The sequence below is a fragment of the Syngnathoides biaculeatus genome, chromosome 1, assembly GCF_019802595.1.
Source record: "Syngnathoides biaculeatus isolate LvHL_M chromosome 1, ASM1980259v1, whole genome shotgun sequence".
NCBI lineage: Eukaryota > Metazoa > Chordata > Actinopteri > Syngnathiformes > Syngnathidae > Syngnathoides > Syngnathoides biaculeatus.
The window spans coordinates 14111726-14139087 of NC_084640.1; the positions used below are offsets into that span (position 1 = coordinate 14111726).

The 27362-nt window shown below is 50.7% G+C and overlaps 1 protein-coding gene across 1 annotated transcript in view; it reads left to right on the forward strand.

The window, feature by feature from the left end:
• The window catches only part of LOC133500753 (voltage-dependent calcium channel gamma-7 subunit-like), an 84829-nt gene that overhangs the window by 24204 nt on the left and 33263 nt on the right, over window positions 1–27362 (forward strand). The window contains exons 4-10 of the mRNA XM_061819860.1: window positions 2019–2544; window positions 3660–3797; window positions 5265–5531; window positions 10941–11128; window positions 13442–13582; window positions 22648–22762; window positions 23499–23704. Coding sequence (XP_061675844.1) covers window positions 2019–2544; window positions 3660–3797; window positions 5265–5531; window positions 10941–11128; window positions 13442–13582; window positions 22648–22762; window positions 23499–23704 — 1581 coding nt within the window. The remainder of the gene's footprint in view (window positions 1–2018; window positions 2545–3659; window positions 3798–5264; window positions 5532–10940; window positions 11129–13441; window positions 13583–22647; window positions 22763–23498; window positions 23705–27362) is intronic.

Consider the following 27362-nt stretch of genomic DNA (forward strand, 5'->3'; position numbering starts at 1 on the left):
GTCCATCATGGCCGGCCTCACCACAGTTTTATAAACTTTGGCCTTCATCCTGGCAGAGACTCTTCTGTCACATAGAACACCAGACACCTTTCCGCCAGGTGTTCCACCCCGCTTGGACCGGTTTCTTCACTTCCTTACCGCACTCACCTTTGCTCCGTACCGTTGACCCCAAGTATTTGAAGCCGTCCACCCTCGGTATCTCTTGTCCCTGGAGCTTCACTCTTCCCCCTCCACTTCCATCTTTCTAATTGTTCCTCCGCCTGTTCCCTGCTTTCACTGCAGATCACAATATCATCTGCAAACATCATGGTTCTAGGGGGTTCCAGTCTCACCTCTGTCAGGCTATCCATTACTACCGCAAACAGGAAGGGGCTCAGCGCGGATCCCTGATGCACCCCCACCTCCACCTTAAATTGTTCTGACACGCCTATCTATCCACATCTATGTTCTGCTGTCCTCATACATGTCCTGTAGTATTCAAACATATTTCTCCGCTACACTGGACTTGCGCATGTAGTACCACAGTTCCTCTCTTGGTCCTCTGTCATACAAATATCGTCACAAAATAAACATTTTGAAATTTGCTTTGGGTTGTTAAATTGGTAAAATAAATCATTTTAGATGCTTTCACGCTATTAGATAATTGGTTCATCAACTGTAATAAAATGTATGAAATGAACTACAATCAACATTTTGGTACGCAAACAGGAAGGGCCTCAGCGCGGATCCCTGATGCCCTCCTACCTCCACCTTAAATTCTTCTGACACGCCTACGGCACATCTCACCGCCGTTCTGCTGCCCTCATACATGTCCCGAACTATTCTAACATATTTCTGTGCATCTGATTGTCTATATTACACTGCCCCCAGGTGGTCAAGGTGGGCCCACCAGGAGCAGCCCAATGTGCATTGATCTGAAGCAACAAAAAAAATAAAAAAATAAAAATACAGCTAAAACTTGTGCACATTTTATTTCATAGCAATAGTGCCTTAGGAAATTGTCCAGTTTGACTCTTTATGGTTGCAGATAAAATGAAATATTTGCGCTTTCAAGCCCAACTTTTAAACAGCGAGAACCGTCAAAGGAGAGCTTCAAACTTTCATCATCCTCGCCAGGATATTAGCTTTCTTTTAATCCACCAGGTATAGACCCTTTTTTTTTCCCCACAGGCAGTTTTTCCCAGTATATATATATATATATATATGTATATATCATATCTTCTTTGGGTCCCCACCGTGCTGCGTGGACCGAATCACACCAAAAGCACGAGACACTTTAAGCGGCCGAGTCTCCGTCCATCCCTTGGAATCAAATTACTGAGAAGCCGTCTGGGGAAGAAAAAAAAAAAAAAAAAATCACATTTTCTGTTCCCATCCCGTGTCGAATGTTCGATTTCACATATCCATAAAGTCACGTCTGACACTGGCAATTATGTAATGGTACGCCTTCGGATGTGGTGTACCTAATGAAGTGTCCAGTGGTATGAGGAAATGATTTTTTTTTTTTAATTTTTTCAGGCACAAAAGGGGAGTTAAATATTTTTTCTTTTCTGGGAACTGCCAAAAAAAAAAAAAATAGCCTGACTTGTTTTCATGCAGAGCGCAGCGGCGCTAATCCCACGTTAGCTTCCCGGCGTGACGTGCGGCAGGGTGGGGGTTGTGGGGGAGGCAAGGGGGGGGGGTGAGAAGTGACACGGGAAATATAATTGGACCTAATGAGGACGCGGGGGGCTTACCAACGTGATCCAAATGGATTCCGCCGTGCTGTCCGTCCACCGGGCGTACACGCGCGGAGTTGCGTGTTCGGCGGCGGCTGCAGTTACACTCCAGGCCAACAGGGGTCGGATCGAGTCAAGATCAGTTGGAGGCGTTCTCGCGGGTTGTCCGAATGACGTCGAACGTGTCAAGCGCCATCGTGATGGCCAACGTCGGAAGTACAGTACAAAAATAAAATCAGCGGCTGAGGTTTTAGCCAAGAACCGGTCCTTACCGGACGTCCTGCGGGTGTCCCCCCACAGGGTGTCTTTGCCTCATCAGGTGAAAGTCGGTGAGAGAACCCGCCAGAGCCGAGCGGCCAGCTCCCACTGGCCCCGCCCGTACCCCATGGTGGCGCCGAGGCCGGCCTCTCGCCTCCCGCTGCTCTTGGCTGTCCTGGCCTGCACGGGGCCCGCTCGGCCCTCGCCCCCCCTGCTGCTGCGGCCCCGGGAGAGAGAGAGGGACTCGGGTGGCGTCAACATCGCCGTGGTCCACTCTGGATCCTCCCTGCTCCCGGAGACGGCGGCGGGGGGCGCGGGAGCCGGAGAGTCGGGCCCGGGAGGCGGCGGCGGCGGCGAAAGGGGCGCGATGGACACGGCCTCCCTGGCGGCCGCCGCCGTGGCGTTCTCGTCCTCGCTCTCGGCGGCGTCGTCCTTGGCGGCGCTGGTCGGGGAGGCGGTGATGACGCCGTCGGGCCAGGCCAACGTCATCTACCTGGCGGTGAACGAGAGCAGCCCGGGGAGCCTCCTGCTGCAGCTGTGCGAGTTGCTCGCCACCACGCCGTTGCAGGTAACGACGTCGCGGAGTGATAGAAGTCTACACACCCCGGTTGGTTTTTTTTTTTTTTACCCTTTCCTTGACCGAAACCTTTCAAGAGTCGGATCGCGGAAAGATGTGACTGCAAAAATGTCAGGGAAAAAAACACATTTTGGGGTTGAAGCAGAGGAAAATGTGTGTTGACCCCCCCACCCCGTGGGGAAATATGTTTTGTCTTTGCTAAATCGTCACATTTAAGATTTGATATTCCAGGCAACGTAAACAGTCTGACGATATTCTTTGTTACATACTTGAATAAAAAGTACAAGTCCCCCCCCCCCCCCCAAAAATGTCAAAGATCAGTGGACATCGTGCTGCTCCTTCGAGTGATAATCGGATGATGTAAAAATAATCTTAGTGAATAACGAGAAAGAGGAGATGGTCAAAACTCCTGAGTAAATGGAGTAATATTAGTCACTCTTCGCAGAGGATAAAGAATATATTACTGTGAATATTGTCTATATCTCGTTTATTGGTAGAGTTGTTTTGTTTAATCCTTGACAGTAAACTTCAACTGGGGTTGGGATTAAACATTTTCAATCCTCGTATGTAAAATTGTTGCTCACAACGCCAAAGCAAAGTTAAAAAAAAAAAGAAAAATGTCCGATTACTTCCCGGCACTTGTGAATTGACGCAACCGCGTACCAGCAAGGCTCGCGGGTTTACAGTCGCCCCCGGCGTCGTACATTTCCACGGCAACTCCGATCCCCGGTCCTTTCTTCCACGCCGCATTTGTTATTAAATCACGTCCCATTTGCATGTCGCCGCCGCCGCTCATTTGCATATGAAGTGCTCTCCAGCGAGCGCCGAGCTGTCGGCGTCGCTTAGCGTCAATTTACGCAGCTGGAACGTGCGCGCCGGGTCAATTCCTGCGTGCGTGCTCGCTCGAAGACTGGGTAAATGTTCTTCTCGCTTGACCCTGGGGCGTCTACGCTTGCGGCCGTTTGCGGGATGGCGTCAGTTTATTAGCGCCCCGCGAGATTCTCTTATATGATAACATAATGCGGGTGGCGCGTCAAAGTATTGTTCCCCGGTAAGAACGCGTAGAGAAAAATCGAAAACTAATCCGACATTGCCGTGACCTCCAGGGTTTGGTGTTTGAGGAGGAGAGGCCGCCGCCCCCCAATCGCGCCCCCCTGGCGCCAATGCTGGAGTTCATCTCGGCGCAGACCGGCGTTCCCGTGGTGGCGGTGGGAGGCGGCGCCAGCCTGGGACGAGAGCCGCAGGTACCGACTCGGGCTCCCCCTCGGGGGGGTTTTTCCCCCGCCTCGGTCCGCGTTAGCCCGCCGCCGACTTTTCCGCGTCGATCACCGCGTGAATAATACATGAAAGCAGGAAATGACGGGAATGGAACGAGATGGAGTTTATGTGTTAAATCTACAAGTATGAATTCCAAATATTGGCACTGTCGTGCATGGGAAAAGGTGCAAAACCTCCGAGATACAAACACAGCAAAGCCTCGGTTTTTGACCGTCCCCATTTTCGAACAAATCGGTTTTCCGACGAAAATTACAAGATTTTTTTTCATGTGTTTTTGAACGAAAATCAGGCCATAATGCGTGCGGCGCAAGAAGTTGACCCAAACGACCCCCCCCCCCCCCCCAAAAAAAAAAAAAAAAAATGGAAATGACATAACGCACGCGGCGCAATCAGCGCACTTTTGTTATTCTGTATAACGCACGGACGTGTCCCGGTAGTGAATGTTTGTCCGTCCCAAGCGCTGAGCATCAAAGCCGCCTGTGCCAAGTGGAACGAAATCCATAATTTCGTCCAGCTTCATCACCCCAATAAATCTGAATGCGGCAGAGCGCTCCGAAATTTTAATGACGTGTCGTGATGAGCCACTTCGGAAATGTTTTTAAGAGACGGCGGAAAAGAAAGACATTAGTTTGGTTTTTTTGTTAAAAGGGGGGCGTACGGTTGTTGAAGCATTTCTGCATTTTTGTTTTGTTGAACTCGATTTATGAATGTTTTTGTGTTAGTTTTGGTAAAAATAAAAAAAAATGCTCCCCCCCCCCCATATTTGTTAGTTTAAAGTTATTCTGCGCTTTTGTTAATAAAAAATGGTTTACAAGGCTGGAGGCCGAGTCGCTACAGATACGGCATTGCACTCCCAGCCTAGCGTACTCTACTACTCAAGCATACGTTTTAAGCAAAAAATAAATATATTTCTCAAATTATTTTATTATATAAAGTATTTAAACAAAACAGGTATTTCTACTATGTAGTTTATTATCAGGAAAAGCTAAAAAAAAATGCTTTAAAAAGCCCAATTTTTTATTCTTGGAACGCATTATTTCTTTTTCCATTCATTGTAATGGGAAACAGCGATTCGGTTTTCGGACAATTCACTTTTCGTAGCGTTTTCTGGAACGGATTGTGGTTGAGAACCGAATGGTTATTTTATAATTTATTTTTTCTTTTTTGCTAATCAATACAATTTTCATATCCTCCCGCCGTCTGTTATTGTAATTTATTTACACATTGGCTCGGAAAATGGATGGCAATAACCGATTCAAAGTGTTGAAAATATCGCTTGAGTGCTGCCCAGCGTGTTGTGGCACAACGTGGTACTACACTCAACCCGTGCAATTTGCGATTCAGACTTGCTGAAGTATGGAAGCGTTCATAAATCATTTTTTTTTTTGGGAAGTAGAGAAAGCGACTCTGACGTGGAAACTTGTCCCGGGCAGGAGAGCGGCTCCATCTACCTGCAGTTCACCTGCTCGACGGCGCTGCAGCTGGAGGTGATCTTCGAGGTCCTGGAGGAGTACGACTGGACGTCCTTCTCGGTGGTCACCACGCGCCACCACGGCTACGAGGACTTCCTGGACATGGTGGAGGGCATGACGGACGGCTCCTTCATCGGCTGGGAGAGGAAAAGCGTGGTCGTCCTCAACGTCACCGACGACCCCGGGGGCACGCGCACCAAGCGCGTGCTCAAGGACAACGAGGCGCAGGTGAGACCGACGTTGAAACGGTGAGCTAGCTTGATTTTGCACGACAGAGTTCGAGTTGCACTTTGGCGGCCGGCATGACTCGCCCCTCCCCCTGCGACATTCGAGAACTTGAGCGCCTTTGTTCGCACCCGCGGTCACCCGCCGCGCATGCTACTTAGCAGTTAGCTAGCTAGCTCCGGCCACAACCTGCAAATGCATCGTTTCGCTCAGATAGTTCACTGGCGTCGCTGCTTTAGAGCGCCTCGTTGTTGGCTGCGAGCGCACGCGTATCACAGTGGGGAAAGGTGCACGGCTTATTAGCAACACTCTTTTAAAGGCCTACTAACAGGTCTTTGAGAGTCAGAATTCTAACGGACAGACAGGTGTTCAAATACTTATTTGCAGGTGTATCACACAAATCGTTCAAAAATCACGCATTGCGATTTCTGGATTTTTCTTTTTCGAAGATCTCTCTCGCAGTGGACACGCACCTACGATGAAGCTTTCAGACCCCCTCCATGATTTCGAAGTGGGAGAACTTGCAGTCCAGCAGGGTGTTCAAATACTTATTTTCTTCACTGAATGTAATATATAATGCATGTGTACAGTCTTAGCTGAGGCAGCAGTTCTTCTTCCGTCCGCAGTAAAAAAAAAAAAAAAAAATCAATTTAATTTGGACTTTCCGCACTGGTGGTGATCAAGGAATCTTCATTTTATTAAAGCGTCGCCGTTCTCTTGCTAATAAGGACTTTAATTGGCTTCCGGCTGAGGTGACCCACCGGGGAGCTCGCGCTGTAAAAGAAAATTACGGAGCCCAACAAACTTGCTTTTTCCCCGACAAAGGCGACGTCGAACCGAAACGGGAAGACGTTTTTTCGGGGTTTGTCCCGTGCGCTGCCCGTCGCTCGCGTTCCTAAACGGAATCTTGTCCGGATACTTCCTACTTTTAAACAGGAAAGTTGCTCGTTTTGCTTTGACGAATCCGATTAATTTGATGACCGATGAGTTGTTGATTCATTGATTTATTTTGACACCTCCCCCCCTCCCCCCCCCAAAAAAAACAAAAAACAAAACGTTCACTTCATTACTGAGGAGCGGGAAGAGTGAAGATCCAGGGTGAAGAGATGGCGAGGGTGGAGGACTTCAAATACTTGGGGTCAACAACGCGGAGCAATGGTGAGTGTGGTCAGGAAGTGAAGAAACTGGTCCAGTTGGCGGAAGTCCCCGCTAGGATGAAGGCCAACGTTTATAAAACAGTGGCGAGGCCAGACGTGATGGATCAGAGACGGTGGAACTGAAGAAACAGATCTGGAGGTGGCAGAAATGAAGATTGTTGAGGTTCTCGCTCGGAGTCAGCAGGTTGGATACGATTAGAAATGAGAATCTTGAGAGGGACAGCCCAAGTCGGATGTTTTGGAGACAAGGCTCCAGAGAGCAGACTTGGATGGTTTGGACATGTCCAGAGGCGAGCGAGTCGGGAAATTGGTAGGAGGATGGTAAGGATGGAGCTGTCAAGGAAGAGAGAGGGAGAGGAAGACCGAAGAAAAGCTTGATGGATGTGGTGAGGGAGGACAGGAGGACTGTGGGCGTGAGATCGGTGGAAAAAGATGACACCCTGTGGCGACCCCTCACGGGACAAGCCGAAAGGACAAAGAAGAAGAAGACTGAGGAGGAACAGAAGACAAGTAAAAGTACCACCACACCTCCCAGTAAGAAGTTTAACCAATCGATTAATGTGGGGATCCAAACCAAAACCAGAACTAAAAATCCAAAACTCGATCTGCGGAGCTCATGTGTAGTTTGCGCCCGGTGTCGCAGATCACCAGCGGCAAGTCCACTTGGTTTGATTTGCTTCTCAGCGATTCCCCACGGAGAATTTCCTTCGCGTCTTTCTCCTCGACGCTTTGACGCTCGTTTGAAAGGCGCTCGCGCGAGGATTCCCGCTGAGGTTCACGGCTTTGATGGGGATGGGGGGGGGGGGGGGGGAGGAGCCCGTCGGAGGGGCTCGGCGTCCCCCCCCCCCCGCACAGCACAGCGCGGCTCATTAGCACGGACGGCGTAGCTGGATGTAAAGAGGCACTTTGGATCAAAATGTGGCATAGAATCCAAATCAAATGTTGAAAACAGGAAACGTAGATCAATAAAGTTATTTTTTTTCACAAACGTCACAGGCGCAGCGAGGCTGTCCGCCCGACACTTTTGGCGCACGGTGCAAAGTCCCGTCGCGTCGAATAGCCGCTCACGAGCCGTCGGCTCGGAAGGACGCTCGGATAACGAAGTCCACTTGGCCCCAAGAGGCCTCATTTGCATATCGGCGGCGGCAACGCTTGCGTCAGGACCGACGCGCGATATCGAATATCGGAGACGACGCGTGCGTGCGCGCGCGCGAACGTGTCTCGAACTCTTATTAGCAAACGCGCGACAGAAATCAAGCTAACATCAAAAGCCGCGGGAAGGGTGGATGAACGTGTTGGTGGGGGGACGGATGGCATGACGGACGTGTCAAATAATGGAAGGAATGAGCAGTGCTCGGAATGACACCAGGATGAAATGATGGAGGGATGAAAAGATGGATGAACACCTGGAAGGGTTAAATAATAGATGACAAGATGGATGGTTGACGAGTGAAATGGCAGATGGTAGGATGGATGATGAGAGGGATATAAAGATGGATGGATGAAATGATCGATGGAGGAACTGATAGATGGGTGGGTGGATGGATGGATGAGTGGATGGATGAAATGATAGATGGGTGGGTGGATGGATGAAATGATAGATGGAGGGGTGGGTGGGTGGGTGGGTGGGTGGATGGATGGATGGATGGGTGGATGGATGAAATGATAGATGGAGGGATGGATGGATGGATGGATGAAATGATAGATGGAGGAACCGATAGATGGGTGGGTGGGTGGATGGATGGATGGATGGGTGGATGGATGAAATGATAGATGGAGGAACCGATGGATGGGTGGGTGGATGAAATGATAGATGGAGGAACCGATGGATGGATGGATGAAATGATCAATGGAGGAACTGATAGATGGGTGGGTGGATGGATGAAATGATAGATGGAGGGATGGATGGATGGATGGATGAAATGATAGATGGAGGAACTGATAGATGGGTGGGTGGATGGATGGATGAATGGATGGATGAAATGATAGATGGAGGAACCGATAGATGGGTGGGTGGATGGATGGATGGATGGGTGGGTGGAATGGATGAAATGATAGATGGAGGGATGGATGGATGGATGGATGGATGAAATGATGGAGGAACTATAGATGGGTGGGTGGATGGATGGATGGGTGGATGGATGAAATGATAGATGGAGGAACTGATAGATGGGTGGGTGGATGGATGGGTGGATGGATGAAATGATAGATGGAGGAACCAATGGATGGGTGGGTGGATGGATGAAATGATAGATGGAGGAACGGATGGATGGATGGATGAAATGATAGATGGAGGAACTGATGGATGGATGAAATGATAGATGGAGGAACTGATGGGTGAGTGGATGGAATGGAGGGGTGGATGGATGAAATGATAGATGGAGGAACCGATGGATGGATGGATGGATGGATGGATGAAATGATGGAGGAACCGATGGATGGAGAGATGGATGGATGCATGAATGAATTGACAAGGATATAAGGATGGATGAAATGGCAGATAGAGGAACTGATGGATGGATGGATGGATGGATGGATGGATGAACTGACGGATAAATTATGGATGAAATAATTGGCTGAATGGATGCAATTATAATGAATGGGTGAAAGGAAGAAAGACAAAAAAGGACGAAAGAAAAAAGAAATCCTGAATGAATGAAATGAGGGCCCAGCGATGGAAGGATGAATTGCTGGATGACTGACACCACATGAATGGATGAAATGACGAAGGGATGGGTCGGAAGAGAGGATGGGCGAAATGAATAATGTGGAATCGGCGTTCCTCATCCCTCATTCTTTTCCTCGCTCTTCTTTTTAATCTGATATTTAATTGTTGCGTTGAATAATTTAGGGCGAGATCGGCCGCGTTCGTCTCTGCCGGCGCAAATGAATCACGAAATGAAAGTGCACCACTTGCAATAATGCACACGCGCCATTAGTAGGAAAAATGACTCGGGAGTCACCTACTTGCGGACTTTATTGAACATTTTCATATAGTTATGTTGTCAAGAACGCGTTTCATAAAGAACGTGTTGACTGTCAAGCCCCCCTCCCACCCCCACATCTTCTGAACGTCTGCCATCTTTGACACGTGCACAGATGAAGACATGAACTCATATGACATGAAAACAGAAAATACTCCGAGACGGATCCCTGCGGGACGCCACTGTCAAGTTGAAACCAATACAACACTTCAACCCTCACCGTCTCTTGATATTTACACGCCGTATATTTCTTCGATATTTCTTTTTTTTTTTTGTTTGTTTTTTCAACAACGAGGGCCGTAAAAATGCGGCGTCGCTCCCATCTTGACGTGAGCCGAGTGGACCACAAAAACCCGAACGCAACGTGGTTCTTTTCGAGTCTCGATATTTAAATCAAATCTCTCTGGCGTCGTTTCGTTTTGCAGCACGCAACCTCTGAACGCACCGCGTTGCTTTCGAGTGTCACTGCGTTCGGAACGAGTCTCCCCGGCGTTGTTTCTGTTCCAGCAAGCCAAACCTGAATGGAGCGCGATGCGTTCGAGCGTCACTGTCTTTTAAACAAGTCTCTGCAACGCTACTTCATACTCTAGCACGTATAACCTGAATGCAGCACGATGCTTTCAAGTACCTCTCCATTTGAAAGACATCTCCCGTTTCCCGACAAGTAGTACCTGAATGTACCATTATCAGTGTACAGTATGTAAAAAGCGTCTCTCTGTTGTCCTTCCACTTCGCAACAAGTGAACGCAGCGTTGTGCTTTCAAGTATATCTAAATCTCTCAATTCCCGACAAACGGAACCCGAACGCACCGCGACGTAGCGTCACAGATTGGAAACGTCGCTCCAATGTCATTTCACTTTGCAGCGTAGTGTAACCCGAACGCACCGCCGCCTTTTTGTATTTGAGATCAGTCTGCCTTTCCCCCCAACCAGTGGGATCCTGAATGCACCGTGAAGCTTTCAAGTGTCGATGTGTTTTGAAAAATAAAAAAAAAAAACCTCATCTTCTAGCAAGCGTAACCTGAGTGCAGCGCGGAGCTTTCAAGCGAAACTTATTTACCAGCCGGTGACCCCTGAATGCACCATGAAGATTTGTCGCGTCACTATGTTTGTGAGAAATCTGTAATTTCCCAGCAGGTGGGACCCCGAATGCACCGTGATGAACTGTCACCCATTTCTAAACGAGCCTCTCCGGCGTCGTTTCACTTTGCGGCAAATGGAACCCGAACGCAGCACGGCTCTTTTAAGCGTATCCGCGTGTGCGCGTGCAGGTGCGTTTGCTGTACTGCTCTTTGGAGGAAGCGGAGTTGGTGTTCCGGGCGGCCTGGGCGTCGGGCCAGGCGGGCCCCAGCCACATGTGGTTCGCTGTGGGCCCGGCGCTGTCCGGCCTGGGTCTGGAGGGACTCCCCAAGGCCCTGTTCGCCATCCGGCCTCAGGGATGGAGGGACGAGCCTCGCAGGTACAGTGAATACTTTTCTTGTGAACTTTACATAATGCTCTGCTCCGTTGTTATTAAAAAAAAAAAAAAACATTTACAAGGGCCGAGACGCTCCAGATACGGCAATGCACTCCCAGCCTAGCATTTAGCATTAAATGTAGTTCTTAAATTATTTTCATTATATAAAGTATTACAGCTGGTAAAAAGCGTTTTGAGGTCCCGGGTTTGCACGTTCTCCCCGTGCCTGCGTGGGTTTCCTCCGGGCACTCCGGTTTCCTCCCACATCCCAAAAGCACGCGACGTTAATCGGACGCCAAATTGCGCCTAGGTGCGATTGTGAGTGCGGATGTTTGTCTCAAGGTGCCCCGCGATTGGCTGGCAACCAGTTCAGTGTGTACCACTCCCGCCTGCTGCCCGTCGACAGCTGGGATAGGCTCCGGCACTCCCCGTGACCCGCGTGAGGATAAGCGGCAAAGAAAATGGGTGGCTGGATGGAAGTATTCAAACTATACATGTATTTCTACTATGCAGTTTATCAAGAAAAGCTAAAAACTGCTTTCAAAAGACTTTTTTTTTTTTTTCCCCCCACTTGAAACGCATGATCTCTTTTTCCATTGATTGTAATGGGAAATATTGATTTGGATTCCGAACAAATCACTTCTCCAACCGCCGTCGAGGAACAGATAGTGGTCGAGAACCGAGGTTGTACGGTAATCGGCTCCGACTAATTCCTTGGGATTGTGTCTGTGCGTACTTTGTTGCATTCAGTCACAACACACATTAAATCTACCTGTAAAAACGACACAAGCATATGAATTTAATATGAATTAATTTTCAATAACAAAACAAATGTTGAATGTGTTTTTTCCCTCATTTTGCTCATGAATAAATGACATAAACATGAGAATGAATTATTTAAATGACGTGATTTTTAAAAAAAAAAAAAAAAAGGTCTTTTGTCAGTTTTGAGATCCAAATGTGGCCCTCGAGCACCAAAAGGTTCCGCGAACAGGAAGTCGGCGGAACACACTCGAACGCAACGCCGTCTTCGTCGGGTCGATTGTCAACGCGGGACCGGGGCGAGCTTTTGTTTTGCTTTTACGTCGAGCCGGCGTCTGGCAGCTCTTAAAAATACACGAGGTGTGCGAGGAATAAACATCCCGCCAAGAGAAACAACATTTTTAGAAGGAGGCGGGGGGAAGACATTTTGTCTTTTTTTGTTTTTGATTTCCTCGCCGCGGCGTTCCGAGCGAGCGGGCGGGCGTCCCCGTCTGATGCGTCCGTCGACGCGTGACCCCCGTTTCGCCGCGGGGGTCATTAAAGTTGGATGTGCTTTAATTTAAAGGCACGTTTCCCACCGAGGCAGGTGAAAGGAACGATCCCTCATCGATTCCCGCAATTACCGAGCAGCCGGGGGGGGGGGGGGTTTGGTTATGTAATCGTGTTCCGCATTCATAAAAAAAAAAAAAAAAATAAGTGGAATTTTCCCCTCGCGGTCCGAAGACGCGCGAGCGTGACAAAACTCTGGCCTCCGCCTTCTCTGACATCATGTGTAAAGTAGTTTGGAACTGTCATATGCAGAGAAAAGTGAACAATTCAGCGGCTAATAATTAATAATTGCCGAGGAGACGGCACTACTGTAGTCTAAATGGACCTTCTCGACTCACTTCAACATAGTTCAATGGCACCAAGGTACTAAAAAATGATGGCACGGATCCGCTTTTGTCTAAATTAAGATCCTCAATTTTATCCATCCATTCATTTTCTTTGTCGCTTATCCTCACGAGGGTCACGGGGAGCCTATCCCAGCCGTCAACAGGCAGGAGGCGGGGCACACCCTGAACTGGTTGCCGGCCAATCACAGGGCACATCAAGACAAACAGGCAATCGCACTCACAATCACACCTTGGTGCAATTGAGCGGGTGCAACTAATGTTGCATGTTTTTGGGATGTGGGAGAAAACCGGAGTGGCCACCCGGAGAAAACCCACGCAGGCAGGGGGTAGAACGTGCAAATTCCACACAGGCACACCCCGGGATTGAACCTGGATCCTCAGAACTGTGAGGCCAACCGATCAGCCAGCTGATCCACCGTGAGATGGCACGACTGTAGTCGAAAAGAAGCTTCTCAACTCACTTCAACATAGTTTAACGGCACCAAGATGATGGCACAGATCCGCTTTTGTCTAAATTAAGATCCTCAACTGACTTTAACGTAGTTCCAATCTCGCTAGCGCTAATCTCTGCTAACACCCCCCCCCCCGCGCGTGTCCACGCGTCTTGTTCATTTTGTGTCTGTTCCCCACCCCCCCCCCCCCCAAAACTTCCCCGCAGGCGCATCGCCAAGGGCGTGTCGGTGCTGGCCCACGGCGCCATGGCCCTGCGGCGGGACCTGGGGGCCGGCGGCCGGGCGCAGTACGCCGGAAACTGCCAGACCGACGGCAACAACACGCAGCGAGTGGCCGACAAGATCCGGTGAGTCGAATGCGGCGGCGATCGGCGGCACACGCGGGGGTCGCCTTTTGATTGACGGCTGCTAGTTTCCAAAAAAGTAATCGGTAGTATTACTCGTAGTAGCGGCTACTCTACGGTGGCCTGTTTGGTCGCTGTTATCCGGGCCAATTGCGACATGCAATCGGAGCTCCCTGAGGACGACGACAGCTTTATTTCACCCGGTCTGACCCTGGTGGAAGTAATGTGGGTGGGGTCGGGGGTCACGGTTGAGGTTCTCGGGGGTGGACAGCAGGCCTCCGTTGCAGAGGTCAAAGGTGGCGGCGGGGAAAGGGCAGCGAAGCAGGTGGAAATAATCTCCACAGACAGATAATGAAGACGGTGCTGTATGTCTGTAATAGAAGTAGTTTCTTTGCCGCTTATCCTCACGAGGGTCGCGGGGAGTGCTCGAACCTATCCCACGGGGAGGAGGCAGGGTACACCCTGAACTGGTTGCCAGCCAATCGCAGGAAGTAGTACTAGTGTGGTGGTAATACTACTTAAGGCACTCACTTTTGACGGGCGCGGTCGCGACCCCCGCGCCATCGCGCTCGCGAATCTGCACGAAAAATCACACACGTAAAATTTGCTACAAGTAGAAAACAAATAAGATATTGAAAGACGTCGCTTATTTTGTGCAGTCTTGACATTAATTGACAAAACAAGCCTGCTACTAAACAATCAGTCGTCACCCGGAAACAGGAAATGCGAGTTAGCCGAAAGCTCACGTTCACGCGAGGCAGTTTCGGTTGATCGCGCTACCGTGCTACTGCCGTGTCTCAGTGATTTTTACCGGCACGTTTTTTTTTTTTTTTTTTTTTTTTACCGGCCGTGTGAGCGCGGCGTTAGCGTTAGCGTGGCGGCTTTGAAAATATCTCGCGTGGGTTTCAACGCGGGGACTTGCGGCTTTTACACAGCTGCGACGTACGTATGTGCAAAAGGGTATTTCCTTTACAAATGTACCAGGTGAGCTCTGTGGGCCGGGAATTACGGTAGTTTTGCATGATTTATGATGTCCAAATCGAATCGTTATGAAAAATAAACTTTTTCTTACTAAAACGAAACAAATTCATCAAATTTACTCGAGTGGATTGAAGTTTTGTGGATTATCATGTCCCAGATGATAATGGTGAATAATTTTCAGCAAGCACATTGGTGTTTTTTTTTTTTTTTTTTTTTTTTTTTTTAATTGATATTGTAAAAGTAGGTCCAAAATGACCGAGGCAATCGCGCTACGACGCGAACGAAATTTTATTCATTCAGCGGACGGCCAATTGTGAGCACAGTCGGGGAAACAATCACGAGCCTGTGATGAAAATTAAGTTTCACAATCGCTGTAAGAGACCATAACAGGGAGACTGGTTTGGGACCAATTAAAAAACAACAACAGCAATGCGATTGTGACTCAGTTAGTACACCTAATTACCGCCGATAGTGAATGCAAAACGTGGTCCTTCGTGACTGCGCAAGATTGTACAACGCGACCAATCAGGACTCGATTTGGTTTTGGTCAAAGCCACTCGGGACTCGACTAAAATTTGACAGTTCGGCGTCAGCAACACGCGAGCGCCGGCGTGACGGGAACATTCAATGCGGTCACGCCGCCGCCGCCGCCGCCTCTAATCGTCCCTCCCTCGCTCGGAACACGCGCGTGTGCGCTAAATGCGCTTCTTATTACGCTTGCAAATAAACCAGCTTCATAAGCAGCGCCAGCACGAGCGGGGCGGCGCGTTGCCAGGGGCGACCCCCGGTGTGAAACGCCAACCAAAGGATGTGGGGGTGTGTGGGGGGGGGGGGATTGGCGAGATGGAAGCAGAAGAGGGGGGAAAAAATAAATTAAAAAAGGGCCTGAAAGATGTTAAAAATGAAGTGAAGCGCGATATGACGAGAGTTTTAGGGATGGGTTTTATGAAGTCGCAATTTCAAAGTTTGCGCGCGCCTGTTACTGCCTTTCCGCGTCAACGCGCGTTTAGGTGTGTGCATGTGAAATTATTGTGTGGGCCAGCTTCTTTCAAGCCCAAGATTTGTGCATCACCATGACAACTTCTTCAAAAGTCACAGAAACGAGAGCGCCGACGCCCCCCCCCCCCCCCATCCCAGTTGCTAGGCGACATTGTGTCATTTAAATCACAGGAGACACTCGAAGCTTAACTGGGATATTTTGTCACGCTAATGCCGTCCGAACAGCCGCCCGCACGTGCTCGGATGACGAACGCCGCGGCGGGGCGACGTGCGGCCCGCCCGCCCGCCCGCCCGCCCGCCCGCCGAGAACCTTCCGCAACGGGTGTTCCTGCGGGCAATCGTTCGTTCGCGACGACCCGTGATGCACGACGCGTGAAGACCGCTTTGTAGTCGGTCACGTGACCTGCGCGTTCCGCCGCGCGGTAACGTTTGCGTAGCTTGCCGCGCACGCGTCACTCGCCGTTCCTCCCGGTTCCGTTTACCACCTCTGTTGCTAGCTTCTAGACCAATTTGCAGCGTAATTCTCGGCCTACAAACCTCACCCGGTACATTTGTAAAGGAAATACCATTTGGTACATACGTACGCCGCAGCCGTGTAAAAACCGCAAGTGCCCACATTGAAACACAAGATATTTACAAAGAAAGGTGGTACACAGACAGTTTAATGCTAGCATTAGCGCGGCACTAGCATTAGCGCGGCTAACAGGGCCGGTTAAACAAAAAACATACTGGTAAAAATCACTGAGACATGGCAGTAACACGCTAGCCCAGCGCTAATAGGGCCGGACAGGTAAAAGTCACTTCCTCGGCACATATATTCCACCGGTCTCACTCTTACCTTTTCCGCTCGACATCCCCCCCCCCCCCCTGCAGCCGTTAGAAGAAAATGCACAAATTAGCCGCAGCACCGCATAAATTGCAGGGTTGAAAGCGCGTGAAAAAAGTCGCGGCTTATAGGCCGGAAATTACGGTACATTTTTTGGGGTCTACTAAAGCACCCCTCGACTGAATCTAGATAATTTTGAAACAATAACAGAAAAACTCGCGTTCAAAGCCAACGAACACAAATGGGTTCCGGTGTGGGATTTGAAAACTGATAGCGTGGGTCCGGAAGAGGCCGCTCAGCGAGTTTAAAAACAAAAAACAACAAAAAAAAAAACATACCAGTAAAAGTCAAAGAAACACGCCAACGACAAGGCCGGACAGGTAAAAGTCACTTCCTCGGCACATGTATTCCACGTGCTCCAGTTCGGAGGCAAGCAGTGGCATTTTAGCCAAGTTTAGCCAAAATTGCCGACTTTAGTCTGACTCCAGTCGAGTCATGTTACTCGAGTTCCTCACCTCCGCTAGGAAGTAGCGCCTCCCGTTAGCGCCCATGTGACGCCCCCCCCCCCCCCCCCCCGTTAGCGCCCATGTGACTCCCCCCCATTAGCGCCGATGACACTCACTAACAGCAGCCGGGGAAGTATCTGACAGCTTTCACAACAACACAGACAGACGGAGCCGGGCCCGGCGAGGCCCGGCCGGGTCCGACGCGGCGGCGCTCCTGACAGCTGGCCAATTAGCATGCGGCTAACGTGACGCCTCGGGGAGGTGGGGGGGGGGGGGCGTTCGACAAACGACACCTGCGGCGGCGTTGGAAAACATGGGAAAGTTGTTTGTTTTCACGCCAGGATGTGCCGGAAAGACGAGCTTCAAACATCGGGCGGTTCTTTTGCCAGCTGAGAGCCGGCGAGAAGCGCAAAAAAGTGGGATGGACGGTAAACGGTCGTCACTTTTCTCTCGACTGCTTCCCGGCAGATCTCGGCGTGCCTCAAATAGGGCAACGAAAACATTCAAGGGGTCAAGATTTTTGTTGCCAACTCCCTTGTTGGCAGTGCGGCTGCGGTCTGCAGGTTCTGGGTTTGAATCTTTGTATCGACTGCGCTGGGGGGGGGGGGTTGTTTTTTATTTTATTTTATTTTTTTTTGTGTGTATTTTGGCTTCCTCCCACATTACATAAACATCTTCCTTCCTTCTCTCCCTCCTTCCTCCCTTCCTTCATTCCTTCCTTCCTCCCTCATCCCTTCTCCATCTCATTTTCCTCCCTCTCCTCCTTCCTTCCTTCCTTGCTTCCTTCCTTCCTCCTTCCTTCCTTGCTCCTTCCCTCCCTCCCTTTCCATCTCATCTTCCTTCCTTCCTTCCTTCCTTCCTTCCTCCCTTCCTTCCCTTCGTCCCTTCCTTCCATCCTTCCTCCTCCTTCCTTCCTTCCTTCCTTTCTTCTTCTTTCCTTCCCTCTCCATCTCTCCTCCTCCCTCCTTCCTTCCTTGCTCCTTCCCTCCCTCCCTCTCCATCTCATCTTCCTTCCTTCCTTCCTTCTTCCCCCCCACACTTCCTTCCTTCCTTCCTCCCTTCCTTCTTCCCTCCTTCCCACCTTCCGTCCCTCCCTCCTCTCTTCCTTCCTTCCTTTCTCCCTCCCTTCTTTCCTCCTTCCTCTCCTCTCATCTTCCTTCCTTCCTCCTTCCTCCCTCCTCTTCCCTCCCTTCCTCCCTCCTTCCTTCCTTCCTCCCTCTCTTCTCTTCCTTTCCTCTCTTCCTTCCTTCCTTCCTTCCCTTTCCCCTCTCCTTCCTTCCTCGCGTCCCTCCCTCCCTCCCATCCCTCCCTCCCTCCATCTCTCCTATCTCCTTCTCTTCTTATCCTTCCCTCTTTCCCAATCCCTCCTTCCTTTCTTCCTTCCTTCCTTCCTTCTCCTTCCCTCCTTCCCTCCCTCCTTCCTTCCTCCCTCCCTCCTTCCTTCCTTCCTTCCTTCCTTCCCTCTCCATCTCTCCTTCCTCCCTCCTTCCTTCCTTCTCCTTCCTCCCTCCCTCTCATCTCATCTTCTTCCTTCTTCCTTCCTTCCTCCTCCTTCTTCCCTCCCCCACTTCCTTCCTTCCCCCTTCCTTCCTTCCCTTCGTCCTTCCTTTCATCCTTTTCCTCCCTTCCTTCTTCCTTCCTTCCTTCTTTCCTTCTCTCTCTCTTCCTTTCTTCTTCCTTCCCCTCCTTCTTACCTTCCTTCCTTCCTTTCTCCCTCCCATCTTCCCTCCCTCCTCTCCTCTCCTCTCCCTCTTTCCTTCCTATCTCCCTCCCGTTCCCTCCCTCCTGGTCCTTTCTTCCTTGCTTCCCTCCTTCTTTCCTCCCTCCCCTCTCCTCTCCTCTTCCTTCCTTCCTCCTCCCTCCTTCCCTCCTTCCTTCCTCCTTCCTTCCTTCCTTCCTTCCTTCCTCCCTCTCTTCCTTCCTTCCTTCCCTCCTTCCCGTCTTCCTTCCTTCCTTCCCTCTCTCCTTCCTTCCTTCCTCCCTCCCTCCCTCCCTCCCTCTCTCCTTCCGTTCCTTCCGTTCCTCCCTCTTTCCCTCCCTCCCTCCTTCCTTCCTTCCTTCCTTCCTCCTTCCTTCCTCTCCTTTCCCTCCCTCCCTCCTCGTTCCTTCCCCCTCCCCATCTCTCCCTTCCATTCCTTCCTCTCCCTCTCTCCTTCCTCTCACTCCTCCCTCCCTCCCTCCCCCTCCCTCCTTCTCCCTCCCCCCCTCTCCCCCCCATTCCCGCGCGCACGATTCCCCAATTGACATGCAGAACCACAAATTGCACACGGCCGCTGAGACGTGCGGGTGAGCAAAGTGGAAGGATGGATGGAGGGAGCAGGTGGGGGGGGGTGGCGTGGGAGGGGGTGCTTGATTCAATAAGCGTGAATGAAAAATGAGCAAGGAGGCGAAGGAAAAGTGGAAGGAGGATGAAAAATGACCGTAGAAGCGCACACACAGGAGACCAACACGAGTGTCTGTTTGTGACGGAAAAAAGAATAAAAGATGAGACGAGGAGGATAAGATAAGGTGGCAAAATCAAGTCAAGTCATCCTGAAGTGATCCGAGAGGGAGAAAATCGGGCGTCGCACTCGCGCACGCAGCAGATTTTCACTTCCAGAAATGACACAATTATTTATTATTCCCCGACAAAGCAAAATGTCCGACTTCCTGTTGAATTTCCCGATTTCATGCTGTCAAGGACGCTTTTTTTTTAATTTTTCCAAAACTTTCCAGGGGGGGGTTCTAATGAGTGACTTTTGGGGGTCGTGTGTATCTGCAGATTTTTTTTTTTTTTTTTTTTTTTGCACAAATTTACTTTGATGCACTTGTTTGTCCTCGTTGGCGTGTTTTTTTTTTTTTTTTTTTGGTTTTTATGCCGTCAGCATTATGAATGAACCCGACGACGACCGCGATCGCGCGGCTGACCGTTCAAACGCTCTCGACCGCGTGAAAGGGAGACGGCGCCAGAAAAGTGGGCCGCCGCCGCCGCCGCGAATCGGGCCGAGGACAAAGCGTTGCCGCCGGGAAGCCGAAAGCGAGCGAGAGAAAGACGAGTGGATGGCGGCGAGATGAGTTTTATTGAACGCCGGCAAAGCGTTTAGTCAACAAAAGCGGAGATTGCGGAGAGGACGGCGGGCGCCGCTCGAGCCGTCGCCGTCACGTCGACTCGGCAATAATGGCCCGGCGTCGAGTTAATTGTGGAAAATGGCACATTCATTTTTCGCGGATTTCGGAAGCTCGGCGCGTGAATTGTTGATTGTCATCATTGTTCAAGGGGGGGAATCTGGGACCTGACGTGACGTTTGCGTCAATAATAAGTCGCACTGATTATCCAGAAAGTCTATAAAGATCTCTGAATGTCTTCAATGGAGGTTTATAGAAGTCTCGAGAATTGATAGGCGTGGGGGGCGGTTGCGGGGGTTGTGAACGCCTATCAAATCCGTCCCATATTCTCACACCGGAACAGAAACGTGAACCGTTTTCGTTTGATTGTTGCGGTAGAATTAAAAATATGGCGCAAAGGACCAATAGAGAGAGAGAAGATTCACAATTGGTAATTGAGGAGTTAAGAGGCCGTGGCCTCCTTCAGGCTCGGAGGGGAAGTGCGGCCGACGCCTCTCGCGAGAGACGCCGCCAAGGTGAAGTTTTGACGGCGGAAACGGGGGAGACGAACGGGAACGGCGAAACGGAGAATTACAACAGATGCCAGGAAGATGAGCAGACATTGCTAATGAGCCCTGAGGGACGCCATTTAGCCTCCTCAGTGAGATGACGTCGAGATCAATCTTCTGTTCGCTAAGTGAAGGAGATGATTTTGACATTGCGGATTTTTTTTTTTTTTTACACCCCGCGATTGGTCGATCGCGTTCAGACCGCCGATTTTTTTTTTTTTTTTAAGCAGGGCCCACTGAGGCGAGGTGTAAAAAAATAAAACCAAACTGTTTAACCACCGCGCTCAGCTGTCCACGGTTAGCCTCGATCCGCTCGTTAATTGGACGGCTCTGGCGGCCAATCGGCGCCTTCACGTGCTCACCGGATGGGCAAACCGCGGCCCGAGCGCCGATGGCGGCCTTCAGCGCCGCCACCTTAGCCGTGGCCCACAAGTTGCCAAAATGGGGACTGAACAGAACGGGTTGGAAGTCGATTCTCCGTCGCGTATTCCAGATAACATTGCGGTATGTTTTTTTTTTTTTTTTTTGCCAATTGCGTCAGACTCGTCCAGGAGAGTTCTACAGAGAGGGTTCAACTATTTCACGGAAGGATACGTAGACGGAATTAAGATTTTGGACGGAGCGGGACGCTCGTAATGGAACCCAGTGCGCTGTGTTAAAAGTCCGATGTGATACAAACAGGCAAATTGTCCACATTTGCTTGTACGTGCGCTCTTCAGCGGGCCTTAATCCATCGTAGACACTTTGCAAAATGAATCAAGCGGGCCCCTCGTAACCCAGCAGGATGTCTTTCGTCAGAATTGCACAGAAGCGCATCTGAGGACCATTTCCTTCATAACATTAACTTTTCCAAGCGCCTGCTACTGACAACCAGCATTAGTTGTGGGGCAGTACGGCGAAAGGGGCGTGTCAAGCCAGGGGTTAAGACAATGCGGCTATCTGATTGGCTCGTCGGAAAGGTCCATCATGGAGTCTGTGAGGATGATCGTGAATGACTGTCCTGTGGTGTCTGAAGTCATTATTACTACTATGTTTTCTTCTATTACTAAAGTGTTGTTACTACTACAACACCAGTACTATTACCTCAACTACCACCAATACTAGTAGGACTAGTACTAGTCCGACTCCAACTTCGATTAATAATATGATTACTACTATCAGCACTAGTGTACAACTATTACCACCATCACCACTATTACTATTGCTGTTATTACACAGCTATTACTACAACTCTTCCTCCTAAACCTCTACTCGGGTCACATTTATTTTGAAGTTCTTGTCGGACTTCATTCGGATTTCTTTGTTTCCCCCTCGGGAGCTTTAAGAGGAAAAATGTCCGATGCCCGAGATTTTAACCAGCGTCCATCTTGGACGCAAGCAAGGCATGCGACGGGGAATCGCCCTCTTTGTCTTTTGCCCGCGCGACGCTCACAAGCTACAACGTTTGTTCGTCTCTCGCTCATCTTTTTTTTTTTTTTCCTCTCCTCCGTCACATTTTTTTTAAATTAGCGACTCGCGCGGCAACAGCGTCCGCCGCTCTCCCCGACGCGTCTCGTCTCGCCTCTCGCCCGCGCGCCAAACATCAATCTCGCCCGCCCGCCCGCATCGATCCCAACACCGCAGTGAGCGCGCGGCCCAATCAAAACGGCGGAACGCGACGCCGGGTCCCCTTCGCTCTCTGGCGCGGCGCTTCGTCGCGCGGCTAGCGCGAAACCGCGACGGCTGTCGACTGGCAAGCCGACTCGCTGCGGAAGCGGGACCACCGGGCCAATGAGGTCATCAATACGACATCGTGAAAACAAAAATGTCAAAAAATGGACACTGTTCAACGCTTCATTTGCAGCTCATTCTGCTGTGTGGGCCTTGACCACTTGGGGGCAGTACAGGACAGATGCAGCACTGCAGCTCCTCAGTGCAGCAGTAATATTAGATGTTCTTTACAGAGGATAAAGAATATGAGTGGATAAAATACACAACCTTCACAGGTAATTCGAGCGTGGATGTATTTGTGACAGTAGGGGGCGCACTAAGTTGATGCAGTTGATGTGATTTCTTTGTAGTTTCGATGATGTTAACAACGTTTTTGTTTGTTTTTGTTTTCAGGTACTTCACCAACATCTCCATAGGTGGGCGGGACTACTCGTTCAACAACGACGGCTACTTGTCCAATCCCTTGCTGGACGTCATCTCCTACAATAATGGGCGGGGCTGGGAGGAGGTCAGCGCAACATTTGCTGCTCTGTTCAGACAAAAAGATAGCAATATTAAATATGTATTATAGAATTAAAAAAAAAAAAAAAAAAGCTTCCAGAATTGGATGCTGAGCGGTGGCCGCGCTGTTAGCAGAGATTAGCGCTAGCGAGATTGGAACTATGTTAAAGTCAGTCGAGGATCTTAATTTAGATAAAAGCGGGTCTGCGGCGCCATTAAACTACGTTGAAGTGAATTGAGAAGCTTCATTTACACTACAGTAGTCCCATCTCACGGTGCCTCAGCTGGTAGAGCGTTGGCCTCATAGTTCTGAGGACCCGGTTCGATTTTGGACCCGCCTGTGCTGGGTTTGCGCATTCTCCCCCACGCCTGCGTTGGTTTTCTCCGGGTGGGCTCTCCGTCCAACAATCCCCAAAAAGTTAGTCGCCGTACTTTTCTGAATTTTTTTTTCCCCTCGCTGAACTCCCAACGATCAAACGTGAACGGCACAAAGGCACGGCCGACCCGGCGAACCCGACCCCGAATAAATTGCCTGTTTTGACAGCGGAGCGAAAAGGTCGTTTATTTTTACCGCCGCCGTCGTTTTCTCGTCCTCCTCTTTTTATGTTCCCCTCTATCAACGTTTCATCCTTTTCGAATTGCACTCTGAGCGTCTTCAATCGTCTTTGCTTTGCTATTCAATCACAAACCTTTCGTCGTTGATGGTGTGAAACGCTTTGCCTTTGCCCCGCGCCTTTGAGCAGGTGGGCTGGTGGGAGAACGGCCACCTGCGCTTGCGCTACCACCCGTGGTCCCGCTACGGCTCCTTCCTGAAGCCGCTGGACGACGCGCAGCACCTGCGAGTGGTCACCCTGGAGGAGCGCCCCTTCGTCATCGTGGAGCCCGCCGACCCCGGGACCAGCTCCTGCATCCGGGACTCGGTGCCCTGCCGCATGCCCCTCAACTCCAGGTCCGAAGCCCGTGCCGCGTTTTCAAAGTGCAGTCGTTTCCCGCCATGGGTGAAATCCACGAAGGAGCGGCGGTTTTTGCTTTTGCTTTCAGTTCTCTTCCTTCCTCCCTCCCTCCCTCCCTCCTCCTCCATTCCTTCTTCCCTCTTTTCTTCCTTCCTTCCTTCCTTCCTCTCTCCCTCCTTCCTTCCTTCTTCCCTCCTTCCTTCCTTCTTCCGCTCCCTCTCTTGTTTCCTCCTTTCCTCCTTCCCTCCTCCTTTCTTCCTCCCCTCCCTTTCCCCTCTCCTCCCTCTCTTCCCTCCTTCTCCCTCCCTCATCCTTCCTCCTCCTCCCTCCCTCCCCCCTCTCTCTCTCCTTTTCCTTCCTTCTTCACTCTCTTCTTCTTTCCTTCCCTTCTCCTTCACGCCCCTCTCAATCTCTTTTCCTTCCTTCCTCCTTCCTCCTTCTCCCCTCTCCTTCCTTCCTTCCTTCCTTCTTCTTCCTCTGCACTCTATTCTACCTCCCTCCCTCCTCTTTTTCCTTACTTCCTCCTCTTCCCTCTCCTTTTTCCCTTCTCTTCCTTCCTCCTTCCTTCGCTTCCCCCCCTTCTTCACTCATTTCCTTCCTCCCTCCCTCCTTCCTTGTGCTTTCCTTCCTTCTTCCCTCTCTTTCAATCCCCCCTCCCTCCATTTTTTTCCTTCCTTCGCCTTCCATTTGCCCTCTCCTTCCTCCTTCCTCCCTGCCCTCCCTCCCTCCCCCCCGGTCTCGTCTCCTTGCCTTCGTTCTTCCCTCTATTTTCCGTCCGTCCCTCCCCCCCGTCCGTTCTTCCGTTCTTCCCTTCTGACTTTTTCCTTCCTTCCTAGTCTTCATCTTGCTTCCTTCCTCTCCCGTCCCTAGCTGCCCGCTCCCTCCCTCCGCCTTCCACCCTCTCTTCAGATCCTTCCTTTCCGTCTTGCCTCTTCTTCCTTCCCTCCTCTTTCCTCCCCTTCTTTCCTTCCTCCTCCTTCCTCTTCCTCCCCTCTCTTCTCTTCTCCTTCCTTCTTCCTTCTACTACTGTAGTCCTTCCGCCCTCCCCCCTTCCTTCCTTCTTCCCTCTCTTGTTCCTTCCTTCTTCCTTCTTCCCTCTCCTTCCTCCCTCCCCCTCCTCCCTCCCGTTCTCACCCCCTCTCTATCTCCTTTTCCTTCCTTCTTCACTACTTTCCCCCTTCCTCCCTCCCGCTTTCCTCTTCCTTCTTCCCTTACTTCTTTCCTCTTCCCTCTCTTCTTCCTCTCTTCTTCCCTTCCTTCCTTCCTTCTTCTTCACCTCTTCAATTCCTTTAGTCCTTCCCTCCCTCCCTGCCTTCCTTCCTCTATCTCCCTCTTTTGTTGCTTCCTTCCTTCTTTCACTCTCTTTCATCCTCCCTACCCTCCCTCCCTTGTGTTCCTTCCTTCCTTCTTCGTCCCTCTCCTTCCTTCCTCCCTCCCTCCCTCCCTCCCTCTCTCTCTCCTTTTCCTTCCTTCTTCCCTCCTTCCTACCCTCCTCGTTTCCTTCTGTTCCTTCCTTCCTTCCTCTTCCCCGTCTCTTCTTCCTTCCTTCTTCCCCTGTCTTCCTTCCCTCGCTTCCCTCTTCCTCACTCTCTTCCTTCCTTCTATCCCTCCCTCCTCCTTCCTTCCTTGCTAATGCCTCCCTCTCTTTTTCCTCTTTCTTCCTATGCTTCCCCTCTCCTCCCTTTCCTTCCCCTCCTCCCTCCCCTCCCTCCCTCTCTTCTCCTTTTCCTTCCTTTTCACAATCCTTCCTCATTCCGGTCCCTCCCTCTTTCCTTCTTTCCTCCTATCCTTCCTCTTCCCTCTCTTCTTCCTTCCTTCCTTCCTCCTTCTTTCCCTGATCTTCCTTCCTCCCTCCCTCCTCCCTCCTTCCCTTCTTCTTCCTTCTCTTTATCTTTCTTCCTTCTTCCCTCTCCTCCTCTTCCTTCCTTCTCCCTCCCTTCCCCGTCCCCCGCCTCATCTCTCCTCCTTTTCCCTTGTTCCTTCCGTTTCCCCTGACCCGCCCGCCCGTCCCTCCCTTCCTTCATTTCTTCCTCCCTCCCGTATTTTTGCAGTCCAGTCATGCCTTGTTTCCCGAAATAGGTGAAATCCACGAAGTAGGGGTAGTTTTTGTTTTTATCCTCTCCAGACTTTTTGTCGTTATTTTTTTTACATTTTTGTTTAGACCCGAAAACGTTGATTTTTACTATCCTGCCTCCCCTGTCTTCCTCCTCTTCTCAGGACGGAACTTAAATGGCTCCCACTAACCCGATGAGCACAGAAAAGCGCACGTGCAGACGCACGACTCAGCAATCGCGCGTGTTCCCCGCTCGCCATCTCCGCTGAAAACATCATATAAATGCAAATGGAAGATAATGAATATGTAAACTGGAGTGTTGCTATTTTGATCTCCATAGAAAAGTGGATTGAAAGTCGGTGGTTAATAATAATCAGTGGCCTCGTAACCGCTACCTGTGTGCGCGTGTCTGTGTGAGATAAGCTAGCGACTGGCAGCGGCACGACCCGGCTGGCCATGGGCAGATAAGAAGTTTGTCCTCTGCCAATTTGATTGGGCGAGAGGCCTTCGACACACACACACACACACACACACACCCCACACACCAACACACACACACAACAGCGGCGTCTTGTGGGTCTTTTTATTGGCCAGCGTGGTCTCTTTTTAAGGTTGCCTTCAAGGTCCTCGTTTTGGGGTGGAAGTCGAGTCAGAGTCGGGGGCATTGCTGATTGGTTGTGGTGTTGCTAGGCGACGGGACAGACACTGGGACGCCTCCGGATGGACGCGCGACACTTGCACAACGTTCGATGCCTTGCACGGGACTTCTGCATCGAGCAGTCGTCTGAAGGATTTATACCGGTCACAATTTCCTCAAAACATCCCGTCTTCCTTCCTTCCTTTCTCCCTCTTTCCTTCCTTCCTTCCCTCCCTGCCTCCCCCCTCTCTGTCTCACCCCCTCTCCATCTCATCTTCCTTCCTTCCTCTCCCCCCTCCCTCGCTCCCTCCCGCTCTTCCTTCCTTCCTTCCCTCGCTCCTTTTCTTCCTGCTTTTCTTTCTCTCTCTGCCATCCCTCCCTCCCCCTCTTCCTTCTTCCTTCCTCCTTCCTTCCTCCCCCCTCCCCACTCTTCCTTCCTTCTTTTCTGCCTTTCTTTCTTCTCTTCCTTCTTTCCCTCCCTCCCCCCCTCTCGCTCTCACTCTTCTTCTTTCCCGACCTCTTCCACCCCCTCCCCTCATTCCCCAAACTCCACCCCCTCCCTCCTTTCCTCCTCTCTCCCCTCCCCCTCTTCCTTCCTTCCTTCCTGTCCTTCCTCCTTCCTCCTTCCTTCCTCTCCCTTCTCCCCTCCCCTCCCCCCGTCTTCCTGTCCTTCTCCTTCCTATCTCTCTCCTCTCGACTCCCTCCCTTCCCTCCCTCCTCCCTCGTGCTTCTTTTCCCTCTCCCTCTCCTTTTTCTCTTCTTTCCTTCTTTCCTCTCCCTCCTTTCTCCTTTCCTTCCTTCCTTCTTCATGTCCTTCCTTCTTTCCTTCCTTCCTTCCTTCCTCGCTCCCTTTCTTCTTCCTTTCCTTTTCTTCCCCCCTCCCCTCCACTATTCCTTCCTTCCTTCCTCTCTCCCTCCCTCCCTCCTTCTCTTCCTCCCTCTCCATCTCATTTTCCTTCCTTCC